The sequence below is a fragment of the Sinohyriopsis cumingii genome, chromosome 6 (assembly GCF_028554795.1).
Source record: "Sinohyriopsis cumingii isolate HCF-2022 chromosome 6, ASM2855479v2, whole genome shotgun sequence".
In the NCBI taxonomy this organism is placed as follows: Eukaryota; Metazoa; Mollusca; class Bivalvia; order Unionida; family Unionidae; genus Sinohyriopsis; species Sinohyriopsis cumingii.
The window spans coordinates 165,371,733-165,386,517 of NC_142966.1; the positions used below are offsets into that span (position 1 = coordinate 165,371,733).

The following is a 14,785-nucleotide window of genomic DNA, read 5'->3' on the forward strand; positions in this document are numbered from 1 at the left end:
CCCGTGAAGCAGCAGGAGGTGATGCTATCTTATATTCTCTGGAGCGATATGACCTTGATAGACGGTCTCATTTACATCTCATGTGGCGCGCATGTAGCAGTAATGTAACTACATGTACGAGCAGCACATACAGTAACGTTTTTGAATCCGACGCAACGACTAATACCACAAATACACGCAACATCTATTAGACATAATCCTGACTCATTTCAGATTGAATATCAGTGTGTGCGCGAGCTAGTACAACTATCACTGAACATTTAGAAAGGATGCAAGATCACTCTATCATCGTGCATTAGCGATCAATGAATCTTTATTTACCACGAAGCCGTAATCGGATAAGTAGTGGGTACTCTACGATTACTAAAACAATCTAGATCAACCGGACATCTTGGACCGATTCAAACCTGAACATAGTAAAATGGTAATGGTCATAGTATTGAGTGCTGAGTCTCCAAATGCAGAATACGTTGACTGAAAACGTTTATTTCATTCATATATATATAGTAAAGGTAGTCGTCAAAACATGTGTAATCAATGGATCAAGCGAATGTTTCTTTTTGTACTAAGCTTGAAAAAATGCAGGTACAGAATTAACTCACCACGATAGATCTATGGACGACTTGAAATCTGCACAGGCTACGTTCTTCGTCAATCACACAGAATGTTTATGTTATAAACATGAGAGGCAGTGCAAGTAGAATCATGCCGTATAGATTTAAAAAGGATATCGATGCCGAAATGCGAGAGAACTAGCTGGTGACCGACGTTCCAACAGAGGAAGAGCCTCAGATTTGCAAAGTCCTCAAACATTCTGACTTGTACACGACCACAGTTAAACAGCTAATATAATATGATCTTTACCATAGGGACTCGCCGATCTCATCTACGCTGTCTTCAAATATACCAATTCTTTCAACCGTGAGTTTAGAGCAAAATTATAAACATTTTGCCTGTTTGTGTAGAGGATATTATTGTTTATGCTATTGAGAAAACGTCACAAGGAAGGCTTTCAAGACGTCAGCTTTTGCCACGTCGATTTTGCTTATTTTTCCTCTGGCTTTGTTCTTGTCCTCTAGACGCGTGATGATTGTTCTTGTACTGCTATCGCGGGCACAGCTTGCAGTTCGTAATCCTTAATGGTAGTTGACACGCCTTTCAAAATGAAAGAGCCCATATTGACTGCGATCTCATAAAAGTCAACCGACCATCGTTGGGTATTTACTTTTGTAAACCCTACCCAGATTGATGTGTAGAGTGTCAGTAAATGCTTGTCATGCTGATGACGCCAGCGTAATAAGAAACCTTCTCAATATGAAACAGCACACACAATTCACATGCCCGTTAGTTTACTCATATCCCTTCATGTCTTTACCGACAACGTTGGTAGGCGTCAACCCGATGGCTCGGTGCCAATAGCCTTTATATTCAAAGACTAGTTTCCCGAGAATGTCCACCCAGTCAGTTTTTCTGAGGTCTGAAAGTCATCCTTCATGCATTGTTTGGAGATTAAGGAGAAAGCGAATCGGCAATAATAATTAATTTCCGAAACTTTGTGGTTAATGTACGTGGTTTTCATCAGAGCTCCACATGGCCGGGAAGTGAACTGCGTCTCGTTGTCTTTCCATAGCAAGCTGATTTGAGCTCGTTATAAAACAATAACGTTTTGTGTATGTTAGTGATTTTGTAATTGTTTTTCATTATAATTTCCATTTTATTGTTCTATTCGTATTTGGTTTCATAGATCCAATCATACTTTATTACCATAAACATTTAATTGACGTACATAGCGTGTAGTGATTTTACCTAATCGAAATCAATTTAGTCATATGTTTGCTAAACAGGCGCCGAGTGGGTTTCATACTCGTTGGTAACGTCGACTGGGATTAACGTCGCTTCTATGTTCCTGTCACAAGGCCTATTCTCGCTTGCGGTATGAGTGGTTTCAAGTTGCGACCCCTCTACCTGGGCAAATTCATTGGCATATAAATGATCAAAGACCTAGACGTCCCTTTCCTCAACCTAAACGTGACCTTTATACAGAATTACAAACATTAGTCTGTTCATAGTGATATATCATCTCTCAGTCTAAAGTTTTAGAACATGTTCCAGTGACTGTCAATAGAAATACATGACAGCCGGAACTTACGTAGTCAAAACTCCAGCACAACTCTCTCGTCGGCAACAGGAGGAGGCTGACCAGGACGAGCATGTTTTCTAAAATGTTAGTATGTGAAGTCTGAGCTGGTTGTTAACATTATTTATGTGTGATTTGAAACTTGAAAGCCGTTTATTTCTGCCAACAATAGCTTAAGTTGCTTCCTAGCATATATCTCTACCATCATGCCACCCACAATTTACTCCACATCGATTACACAATGACCTTACATTGCACCCCACCTCACATATCCAACATGGTATAGACAACTTTGTAGCTTTCTGTAAAGCTCCTTGATTCCAGCTTCAAATTTGAACTTAACTGTCAGTCACGATTATTTTGCAACACATATTCGAGTTGCATTGCTTGTCTTTTACTTTAGTGAACTGAGATCTTTGGCATTATTAAATATTACTCTGTATTTACATCCCTTACACGGGTAAGAAATCACGATATTTCCGGTTTTGAATACACCTCCAGAGCCTATGCGAGCCATTAGTTTAATGCTGACCTCGATGTTGAATGAAATATCAAAGAGAAAAACGCACTGCTACACTGCAAGATAAGTTTGATTCGCATTGCATTTTGAAGGACACTATATCCCTTTAGAGGGCCTATCTCTGTTTCTAGATCAATTGAGAGAAGGGTAAGGAACGAAAAACGTGGATCGACCCACTCACCGTTCCTTGCCGTTTCAAGTTTTATTTCAAATAGACCTGCACCAGGCCCACTCAAGCCCCGGCGAATGCTAACCAGATACCATGGGATCCCTCTGAATAGACATTAGCTTTCCATTGTTGTTATAGATAGGATACAGTTCTGGCCAATTGTATTACGTTTTCTCTCATATACAAATAGTTACGATGATGTATAACCTTGGCAACTATTTAATAGTTCCATATGTTTCCATAAACATGTGTAGTTCGTAGAAGGAATTGAAAACATTAGAATGTCATGAAAGACCGAGGAAGTCTTTTATTTAATTGAATAATAATCTTCATTTTTCAGGTTAATTTAAAAATATAACAGTTAAATAGTTCTAGGTGTAGATGGGCATAAGAGCATGTGGAAGTTACAGAAAAAGTAAACCAAAATTACCATTTAAACGAGTGTGTGTGTGTGTGTTAACTGGCTTTTTAACGTCATTTCGCTACGATGTCTGCAGTGTAACATTTTACAGTTATGTCTAGCACTGGGGCATCATGCCGCAGACACGTCGCATCATGTCCCACCCAGTAACATTCCCCTGATACAAGACCAACCATTCCTGACAGTAAGCTCTTAATGCGGAGCACCTAGCGGGGCATGATTTACTACCAGTTTTATAATTGTTTAGTATGACTCGACTTGGGTTCGAACCCGTGACTTCCCTCATCCGAGGCGAACGACCTAACCACTATGCCACCGGCGCGGTGCTAAAAGAATTATATATATATATATATATATATATATATATATATATATATATATATATATATATATATACGGACAATGTGAATGTATATGTGAATATATGCGCAATTGTTTTCTGATTCAATTGCTTACATATCCAGAAAGTGCACATATCGATATATATTCCAGTGGTATCAAATAAATGGTGTACATAAAGGTAATTTTATGATGTAAGAAATTCGCTTACGCGTGTCGCACATGATTGTCTGCCAGCCGTCTGCACAGCCACCCATGTCACAATACCCAGATACTTTGTTGCACTGCCGTCCATTGGCACAGTGACCGCATGTTTTAGAGCAGTTACCGTAGAAGGGAGTCTTACACTCTAAACGAAGAAAATCCAAACAAAATCAGTATAAATTCATATTTGCTCAATTCACAAGTTCGCGCGTTTTGAAATCACAATTCAGTATTAAACTGAACTTTGTCGTCATCTTTCTCCCCCGAAAGCATATTGTTTTGACCAAATACGTGTAGTTAAAATAATGTTTAATCCTTTATGGTCATGTGGGTGTTCATGGTTATAGTGATTGTTATATGTATGAACACATTATCAGACAATGGCTTGCGTGTAGTATTTATTTTAATAAAGTATGAAATGAAACGCAATGTCCAATGGGTGACAGTTGATTTAAAATCAACATTTCTTGCCGCTAATTGTTAATTCTTTATACACGGTACACGTAAATGAAATTCAAATGAGATTCTTCCTCACAGTATACATTAAATCATTTTATCTCAAGCTAATCTCTATATTTTCAAATATTATACAGGCGTATTTGTATAAATAGTTTGATATGATTAATAACATCATCGAAATGGCCAACATTATCCTTATTATCATTGTAATAGCTTTAATGGTAGGAAAGGAGCCATTATTAGTCAAAACAAATATCATACTAAATCTTGTGCGTTTTGTTACCATTATAAAATATATTAGGTTTCTTAAGAAGTGCAGTTCAATGCAATTTCTTGAAGAAAGGTAGAAGCTATATATATGAAATCAATGCAAGTTCTTTCAATGTCCACATATTAACTAAAATTAGGTAGATACCTTAGCATCACTAAAACAGCATTCAGCATGCAGCATGATAGTTTGATCTAAAAGAGAACACAAATAAGTAGGCCCCACCCGCAAAACATAAAGAAGTATGAAATGGATTTTTTAAAAAACACTAACCACCAAATACTTGTACTTCACAAAGAGTCAGTATTCGAGCTGTCCCATTCAGGTCGATCTTAACAAATCGAGCCAACTGTTCTTGATTTAGGTTTGGCTCCGTGACCAGGAGGGGTTGGACGTTCTGATCCTGGTAGACTAAATTGAAATTTGTATTGTCTTCGCTGAGAAAAATCCGGAAATTCTGTAATCTATATATTACTGAAAGATAATAGATAAATAGATTAAAGATAACATTTTAACGTGATGTGCTGAAACTGTCAGACAATAAATCTTTAAACTTCATTTACCTCTTTTCTTAAAGTAGTGACAATGTACGTTAAAGCAAAATGCAAAATTGTACTTATGTATATGTTTGTTGCATCCCCTTTGCATGTCGACGGACCCAAAACTAAGACATTTCGCATCATAATTGGGTTCATTTGATAATCTCATGGAATAACACCTTCCTGCGGGTTTTTGCTTAATTTGGTGGTTAAATTATTAAGACTGAAAGTCACAACATCTTTAAAATATATAAACGTACGAAAGTACATAATGTAAAGATTAAATTATGTGAAAGTTCTTTTTTCTTCAAAAATTGTCTCCAAATACTGATGGGTGGAAAAGGGGCTAATGTTGTCTTCTTTTTCGTTTTTTCAAATGGAGATTAACGGAAATTACATGTCAGTCATAAGATAATGTCATGTTGTACAAATGTTCTCAATTTAGATTCAGAGGGTAAATTATAGTAGCTTCAAACACAGGAGTCGAAAAGCAGCGTGGAGGTATGGCCATTACAGTGGATGATCATATTGGAACAGGGTCGACAGCTACTGGCAGCTTTGTTTTGAGGGAATATTTCTTTATTACTGTATATATATTAATGAGAAACTGTAATGGTGTTGTTGTTTATAAATTTCTCGCAGAAGCGGCTATGATAACTCCTATTTGCTTCAGATGCTGTACATCAGTGTTAATACTTGTTGTAAAAGAACGGCTTAAGTATTCGCAACTGTATAGTTCAGCAAATACAACATAGACCCTACATTTGACAGTCTGAGTATGCACACATATAAGAAAACCTGATGGATATTGAAAACTTGCATAATAGTTGAAGATTACAAATAAAGTGATAGAAACACATTTATTTGGTTATAACAATGAACACAAATTTGCGGGATCTATTTTATGCTCGATTTAATTATTTAGAATTCAAACTGCGAGCATTTGCAATTTATTCTTTTATTGCATAAAGGAATATAATGTCAAAGAGACGCTAACACAATTATCAAAAACATTTGTACCACAGTGAACAGTTTATTTTGATATTTTATTATTTGTATCTAAGTGTTTGGAGTGCATGTGCCTGATTTATTATTATTATTATTATTAACACACACACACACACACACACACACACACACACACACACACACATATATATATATATATATATATATATATATATATATATATATATATATATATATATATATATACATACATATACATATACATATATATATATACATTGATATACATTAAACATATATATATATATATATATATATATATATATATATATATATATATATATATATATATATATATATATATATATATACATTTAATGTATATCACTTGTGCTATACTCTGCAGCTTTGAATCTTGCTACTCACTGCTCCCTTCTCTGTAAGGTTTGAAAATAAAATAGTTCCTTGTTAAAATGCAAAGACGTTGTTCCTTCACACCCCTTCTTTTCTTACAATGACAATAATAATCAACGAAAGAAGTGCATAAGACATTTAGCAATCAAATGGACGATAAAGCTGTTTACGGAATGTATTTCCATAAAGCGAAGAAATTGGAATGTCTGCTTTATAATGAACGAATATAAATAAGTTACTTAGATCGGTTATTAAAATGACTAACTACACTATCATGTTTATATTCTCTTTTAGAAAGAGACTGAATAAAGCTAAAAAACAAACGTTACATGTGAAAATGAGGTAGGGAAATCACACCATTTAAACCAACAGTATGGTTAATAATCTACGCAAATTTAGCATAAACCATAAATACCAAATACGATGCTTATTGGTGCATACACTCTACAAAGTGATTATGAAAGCTCATTATCATGTTTTGTAATATTCACTGCCTACTATTATAAACAATTCCTTTAGAAGTTTTGTACGGGGTGTAGGTAGGGGTAGGGGCTTGTGATCAACACATTTTTTGCATATTTTGCTTTTGAACTGGTACTTACTTTAAGTTGAGTGTTTTAGTTCAATTACATTGCATAAATGTTCTAAATGCTTTTCTACTCTCATTGATCAACAGTGCACAACACGGAAATACTGTTATGCTCGTCTAGATCATTTTTAGGATATCAGTATATTTGACATGAATGCCTATTTTTAGAAGAATCTTTAACAGTTCTACCAACTTACATTATTTTGGGGTTATTATGTTTAAGTATATGTGTTTGTGTCTCTCTGTGTCTCTCTCCATCGATATCTCTCCGAAGAGTATTTAAACATTTATTATAGATCTGCACTCCATCTAATAGATGATCAAAGTGAATTCAATATTTTTCATGATTGAAACGTTAAATATTTTTCGTTTCAAGGCTTTTCAAAATTAAAAACAAAAACATTGTTTTATCATGCATTTTCATGTCACTGTTATATGTACTATTGTGTCTGTTTCGTATAAACAATTGGAGTTTATGGAGTAATATATAGCATCGGCCTTACAATATTTATGATATGTTTCATAGTTGCAGAGAATCAGGCAGAGAACTAAGGAAGAACGGTTAAAAAATTGCGTAAAATGCTAATAGTTTTAGAGTTCTCCAAACCTCTGAGATTCTGTGATATCTGTGTCAGTAAATTTACCTAGACGCATTACAACTTTAAGCCATACTAATAATCAAAATTTCAGCCGCTGCTTGAGGAATATTTTCCTGTGTGAAAACTCTATACGGTAAACATGTAGTATATGATAGATAGTGCGTATCTATTCAATGATTCATAAATAAAAAAAAACAGTAAAACGATATTTCTTGCTTACAAAAATCTTAACTGAGCGCTGGGGAAGAGTTTACCGCCTTGTATTCAAAGTTCGTCCTCGTGTTGCGGGAAATTATTGCACACACGAGGCTGTGGACGACCCTTATCACAAAGGGATTGCTTATGGAGGCACCAGCCATTTCTCCTTTCTTGTCATACTACAGCTATTTTTTTTATTATTCGACATCAGGTTAGCCATAATGAACTCTAGTTTGATCCCTGACGTGATTTCTAGATGCGAATATAATAATACAACTATCTTAATGAAGATCGCCATATTACAGCTTGTCTTCATTCATGACTGAGATATATTAAACCTACTATAATATAATAAAAAGCTATTATCAAGAAATACATCCTTACGGTCTATGTTTCCCTCATTGTCTCTGTCGTAAATACGAAACCACTGTATCATCACTGATGTTTCAAGGTCCAGTATCCACCAGGGATCGATGGACACATTTGTATGGGTACAGGTACTCAAGGCCAATGTATAGTTGCCAGACTTCCAGTCACCGTCAACGGCTCGATATGAGTAGTATGTTTCATGTGTGGTTGACTGATTAGTGGGTTTGCCATATGCCAGATTTCTTCCTTTAATAATAATAATAATAATAACCGAAATAAGACGAGACAGGAGAAGGAGAAGAATAGTGTTTCAGTATTGTTTATTATAAATTTATCCATTCATGGCGTCAACTTTAGCGTCAGCAGCAAGTGTAACAGTGATGTCCAGGCAGAAATAAATATATTAGATGGCTCACATTTAAAGCTGTAGTTTTTTATTAATCTGCTTCTCAAAACTCAGTATATGTTTGCGTTTCATACTTTTTCAATAGCTACGTTCCCTGACTTATCTTTGAATTGCATACATTTGGCCATACTTTTCTCATTTTTAATACCGTAGCTCAAGTTACAAACTTAAAATATACAAATATTTAATAATGAGGAAAGCAATGATTAAGAATGTAACTGTATAATCTTTACATTTACAAATGTAAGCCTACGCCGTTGAATCGGATGTTCTAAATTTATTACCCGCTGCTACTTGTACTTCACACAGAGCTGATCCTGTATCTGGTCCTTGAAATGTAATGTTAATTTTCTGTGCATAAAGTGGAAGTCCACACACCACAATATATTCTTCATTTACATGTGCATCGGAAACTGAACTACATGGCTTTGTGTCATTGCGACCGATGACGCTGACATTAAAGGATGGCTCTGATACTAAATTTAAAGAAAGCATTGTAAGTACAATTGCTGACAAATAATTGCTGCATCCAAGGGGTAAATGGAAAATATGTTCATGTTCTAAAATTGTTCCAAAGTGCGTCCATTTCCATTGCAAGTCTTTGGTGTCTACTCTAAAACACATTGTAATAATCTTGTCATTTTAGTGCACTCAGAATATTGGTTTTCAAAATCGATTAAAATGTTACTAAATATAAACTTTAATATACTTTAATTACTTAGTCATAATGAAGCCGTTCGTAACATTTACTTTATTTATCACAATAAGAAAAAGAAAAGACTAAGATAAGCACTGGTAACAAAACAACTAACGAAACTCCCAATACTAAATATTTGAATGCGTATTTTCCCTGTAACTTTCATGTGTCAAAGTTACGTAGGTTATTCGTTAAAATATATACATGACATATATCTTATGTAACCATGGCCTATCCTACGTGCAGTCAGTCCTGTTCACCTTGTATTGGCTTTAATTATTCAATAAAAACATAGATATAGCAAAGTCACAGACCACTGAGTCGTTGAATAAAACTATCAAGCAGATATTATGTAAAGAGACTTAGATTTTGATTCTGTATTGATGTCATGAAAATTTCTGTTGATAATTCCTCTTACGATATAGTAACCAAAAAAGATATAAAACAGTTAAGCATATGCGGTTAGAACACAGTACTCTATTCAGAACGAGAACCTATTCCCGAACGAAGTAAATATAGTGTACAGGAAAACGATAGTATCATTAAAAGTCATATATTACATAAAATTGTACATTGGCTGAAGCGAATATACCATAGCATGCATTTATACAACTTACTGGTCAACGTTTCATTTTCTTATCAAATACTGTTTGATAAATTTGAAATCACTTTGATTTCCAGAGACAGAACTACCTACCTACTTACCTACCTACCCAACAGCATGCCTACATACATACATATATACCTACATACCTACATACATACATACGTACGTGCGCGCGTGCTTGCGTACATACATACATACATACATACATACATACATACATAAATACATACATACATATAATAAGACTGAAAGACAGACAGACAGCAGGAAGATATACATGCATGCATACACGAATATAGACAGGCAGACAGGTACATAGATACATACATACATAGCCCTCATGCAAGAACTCCGCGTGTTTCTTGATAAACAACCACATACATTCAAAGTCAACGAGATAATTATCTACAAGAAGATAGAAAGAGTACAACCATTCTACCGTACGTTTGTGTGGGGTGGTCAGGACCATCAGCCCAGTTCAAGTTTTTTAAAAAAGGACAAAATATGATATATTTTTTCAATCCTTATGCTTGAAAATAAACAATACATTTTCACACTGTCGTTTTGACTGACACACAATTATAATGCCAACATTCTTTTTTACATGTTCGATCTGTAAGTTGAGGGACTGGATATAATGGGTCACTAGATCAGTATACTATAGTGCTTAATCGTGTTGCCATTTTTAGGCTTCGTAAAATTATATATATATATATATATATATATATATATATATATATATATATATATATATATATATATATATATATATATTAGTTCTGAACTTCAGAAAATTTAAGAACATTTATTCAGCTGACTAGATTACTATGAACGTTATTATGTTTTACATACTTCCTATATATCGCAGTAGTCAATCTAGCATACACCATTCATGCATTGGGTCATTTAATCTGATTAGTTTCTTTTCATAATCTTGACATAATTTTCATTTTGATATTATATCATTCTCAAAACGTTGGTGACTTAATACAGATTATCAATGTCTTCCTAATTTTACTCTAGTTCTTTTTATTTTACAATGTCATATCTATATGCTATTGTTATTAAAGTGAATAAACATCTTTCTAAGTTTTAGACTGCATGTGCATGTGCATGTGCATACCTTGGTTATTTACAGATCGATTTCATCTGGTAAAACGTTATGGAAATGAACAAAATTGACATTATTTCAAGGTCTTTTAGAGTGTATTTATTCCATTTTCTACTTTCTCATATAATATAAATATGTTGTGTACCCTATCCTCAATTCCTCCTGTCCATCCGACTGTCACAAAATCTTGTTAATTCAACTTCTTTTAGAATATTTAATTGTTTCCTATGAATTTTAGAGAATGTTATAATCACCATCTTCCACGTAGTGGCAAGCCACGGTTACCAAATTTTGAGTCAGAGTTGTAACCCTTTGTTAATATTAATCCACTTATTGCAAGGAAGTCTTGTAAAAAAATAACTTTCACGGTTGTATATTGAGTGAAATAAAACATGGTACCTATAACTGAAATATAAATTGCGTATACAACTAAACCTGTCGTTAGCGGTCATTCACGGGGAAAAGCAAATTGGGGTTTGTACATAGGTGGCGTTGTACACAGATTCACCTTTCAAAAATGGGTTTTGAACAACTACCATCATGATCTTTATTATTATCTGTAAAAGTATTAGAATTATTATTAGCAAGATTGTTGTATATGCAGAGGAGAATAAAAGCACAATTATTGTTGTATGTTGTTCTCACCTAAATGTACGGTCCACGCAAGATTACTAGTCATGCTTGCTTTATTTAATCCTATAAATGAAATCATCACCGACAGAAACATAAACACCATCCTTCGTTTGCGTTATTGAAATGAATAGATAAGTTATTTGATCAGCACGCCAAGAACAGGAGAGGTCAGCTTTGTGAGACGAGTGTAATGGACAAACAATGAAGCCATATGAGAACTTTTAAGGGACGAAATTCATATATTTCTATCAGTTGTAACCAATTGTCCAAAAGCATCCTTAGAAACAGGTAATTTAAGTAGATTATTCACAAAACAATGTGTGACATATTTTCAGCTGTAATAGTACATCTTCAAATCTACAATTATTCATTAACGTTACTTTTCGGAACATTTTTCTCGTCTTTTACGATCTTTGCATCTTTAATGACCATGCATTTCATGTACCATAAGCCAAGTAAATATATTTTTCAGACGAATTTCCTTTTCATAATTAAAGCATAAGTACACACTTTGCATTTAGCTTCAAACTAACAAGGCATTTACTCTACAAACGTTCCTGAAGTTTACAGACGATATCAATGTAGTAGACGATAGGAATGTAGTAGCCTTCTAAACGAAGTAGATAATGCCAATTTATACTGCTTTGTAGCGGTTTTATTTTGGAGAACGTAAAAATTACCAAGTTTGTCCAAAAAGTGGGAAATTTGAACATTTTGAGTCATTTGCATGGCTACTGAAGATAATTAAATTATTATTACAGCAGTGTCAGTCTTCTGCACTTCCTAAAAGCAGTCAACAAAATTACCCTTTCCCCAAAAAACTGTAACAAAGTGGAATACCGCATTTTCTGCATGCGAGAAAAACGGAGAGTATGTATTGTATCCTGTATTTGTTTCCGATGTCGCCCAAAAAACGTTCCAATATTGTCTACCATCCTTCATTGAGAGTTCAACCCTCTAAGAATTCTACTCAACGATCGTGAGTTTATTTAGCCTCTCTGCCAAAATGTTGTCTAGAGTGATCAGTATAGTAATTGTGTCTAGGTATGCGTATAACTTAGACAGCCAAATCATTATTATTTAAAACACATTTGACAAACGGACTGTACGACCCTTTCTGTATTAGAAAAAATACATCATATGTTTCAGCGGATGAAATATTTTGACATGGTTAATTTTTGCATTCAGTTCATTAAGTAATTCAGGACCACTTAATTCCTACAATTTGCCGACCAGTTGATCTGTTCCTGAAGCGCACAGAGTTTTCCACGATATTAGATAACGATTTTCTTGGTTCGTAATGTCACTATCCTGACAGATTATTTCTCAAACTGAAGAAAAGGTTTTATCAATAAGAAGAAGATGGTTGTGAAACTATCTTGGTATGGAATTTCTTCAAGAACTAATTGTCGATTGAACAGGCATGTAATCGTATTCATCACTGATTTGTCGTGGCCAAAAAACTAACACATTTTTAATCTCCCTCAATGTTGAAATTAATTAAAATATGTTATATATAACTGGCGTTCATAAATGTAAAGTTGAATGATGACGAAAATATATACGAGGTGGAAGCAGAATGAACGAATTGCAGACGTTGTATCTAATAAAAATAAATAACCTTTCCATTTTACAGTTCTCCTCTGTTTATTCCAAAAAGTGAATTCTCCTAAACCACATGTAGGGCCGAACAATTCACTTTGTATATATATATATATATATATATATATATATATATATATATATATATATATATATATATATATATATATATATATATATATATAATACTAATAATAAGAGTAAACAATACATAATTTGCATTTGAATTATAAGAACGTAACTTGCATTTGAGCTATTTATAATCACATCACATTAACGCGCACACACATTATTTAGAACATTTACACAATTCTTTGTTGTTCTAATATCAATGATCTCAAACCAGTACAAGTGTAGGTAAGTATACGTTCTTCAGCAAACGGTGTTCAGAAAGGAGTAATGTAGTGAATTAAAATTGATCGGAAAATCGGAGAAAACTTTAAAGCAATTACAGGAAAAGAAAATAAGAAAGGATTAGTTATCCTTGCTTATTAACGAAAAAGCCTAATGATTTTATGTAACTGAAAAATTATAATCGTGACGTTCCATGAACTGTTATCAGCTCAAAAAATATATTTATCCCTTAGATCATAGCCATACGAACTAAAGGTTAAAACACTGCAGAGGGATACAGATTAATATAATATATAATGTATATTAGTATTGGACACTTTAATACATGCACATCGTAATGCATCATACTTTGTGTGCACAATCGTGGTCTTCACAGTTCTTGCCCACAAACATCGTGTACGGGGAGGAATCCTACTAAATGGAGCATGTGAGCAATAGTATTGGTCCCTGAGTGAGAGAACTAGTCAACATTGATTTTGCACCGTTTTACTCGAACATTATTAATTAAATGTGTACGTGTTGAAGATGGCAAATGTTAATCTTCATAAATGTTAAACTCGTAACTGTATGGAAGGAGTCATTTATAAAGATCACAGGTAAGCGTAAGTGATTGGCGAACAGACATAAATACTAGTATTAATGAAATCCTGTTCTTAAGTTATTTCTTTGTAAGGGACTTCAGTCCATTAGAGAAACACATTTGAGTATGATGTGACCTTTTTTGGATGCAAAACATATTACAAGCAGAATAATATTTGCTTATTCTCGTGAAAAAATGCTAACGCAATATTGAATGTTTGCATAAACATTCGGAACTGAAAGTCATATTCTAATGAATATAGTATAAGCACATGCGAATCAATACTTGAAATTTACGACATGTGATAAATGAAAGTAATTTTATGAATGTACCTGTCTTAATAAATACAAGATGAACCTCTGTAATTCGCATTTCTCGTTCCAAATCAAGTACAAAATATGCAACATCTCTGTTTATACTGGTGGAATTAGCACAGGTAGAGTTTTTGCCGTCTACAATGGTATGTCCATCACCCCAGTGATTGCTTTTAACCGATGCATTGTAAGCGATGTTAACTGAAAAGGCACAACAGACAAAATCGTACTCAGTGAAAGCTATAGTGTGACTTCCGTGAGGTCAGTTGCATCACAAATTTTCTTTT

At 34.0% G+C, this 14,785-nt stretch overlaps 1 protein-coding gene across 2 annotated transcripts in view; it reads right to left on the reverse strand.

Moving 5' to 3' along the window:
- Window positions 1-14,785, reverse strand: part of LOC149798465 (uncharacterized) — a 175,605-nt gene that overhangs the window by 64,542 nt on the left and 96,278 nt on the right. For both annotated transcript variants that reach the window (XM_089963657.1, XM_089963659.1), the window contains exons 4-8: window positions 14,517-14,699; window positions 8,885-9,076; window positions 8,210-8,440; window positions 4,791-4,991; window positions 3,798-3,935 (exon numbers count right to left, since the gene is read on the reverse strand). In XM_089963657.1, the coding sequence (XP_089819783.1) occupies window positions 3,798-3,935; window positions 4,791-4,991; window positions 8,210-8,440; window positions 8,885-9,076; window positions 14,517-14,699 (945 nt within the window). The remainder of the gene's footprint in view (window positions 1-3,797; window positions 3,936-4,790; window positions 4,992-8,209; window positions 8,441-8,884; window positions 9,077-14,516; window positions 14,700-14,785) is intronic.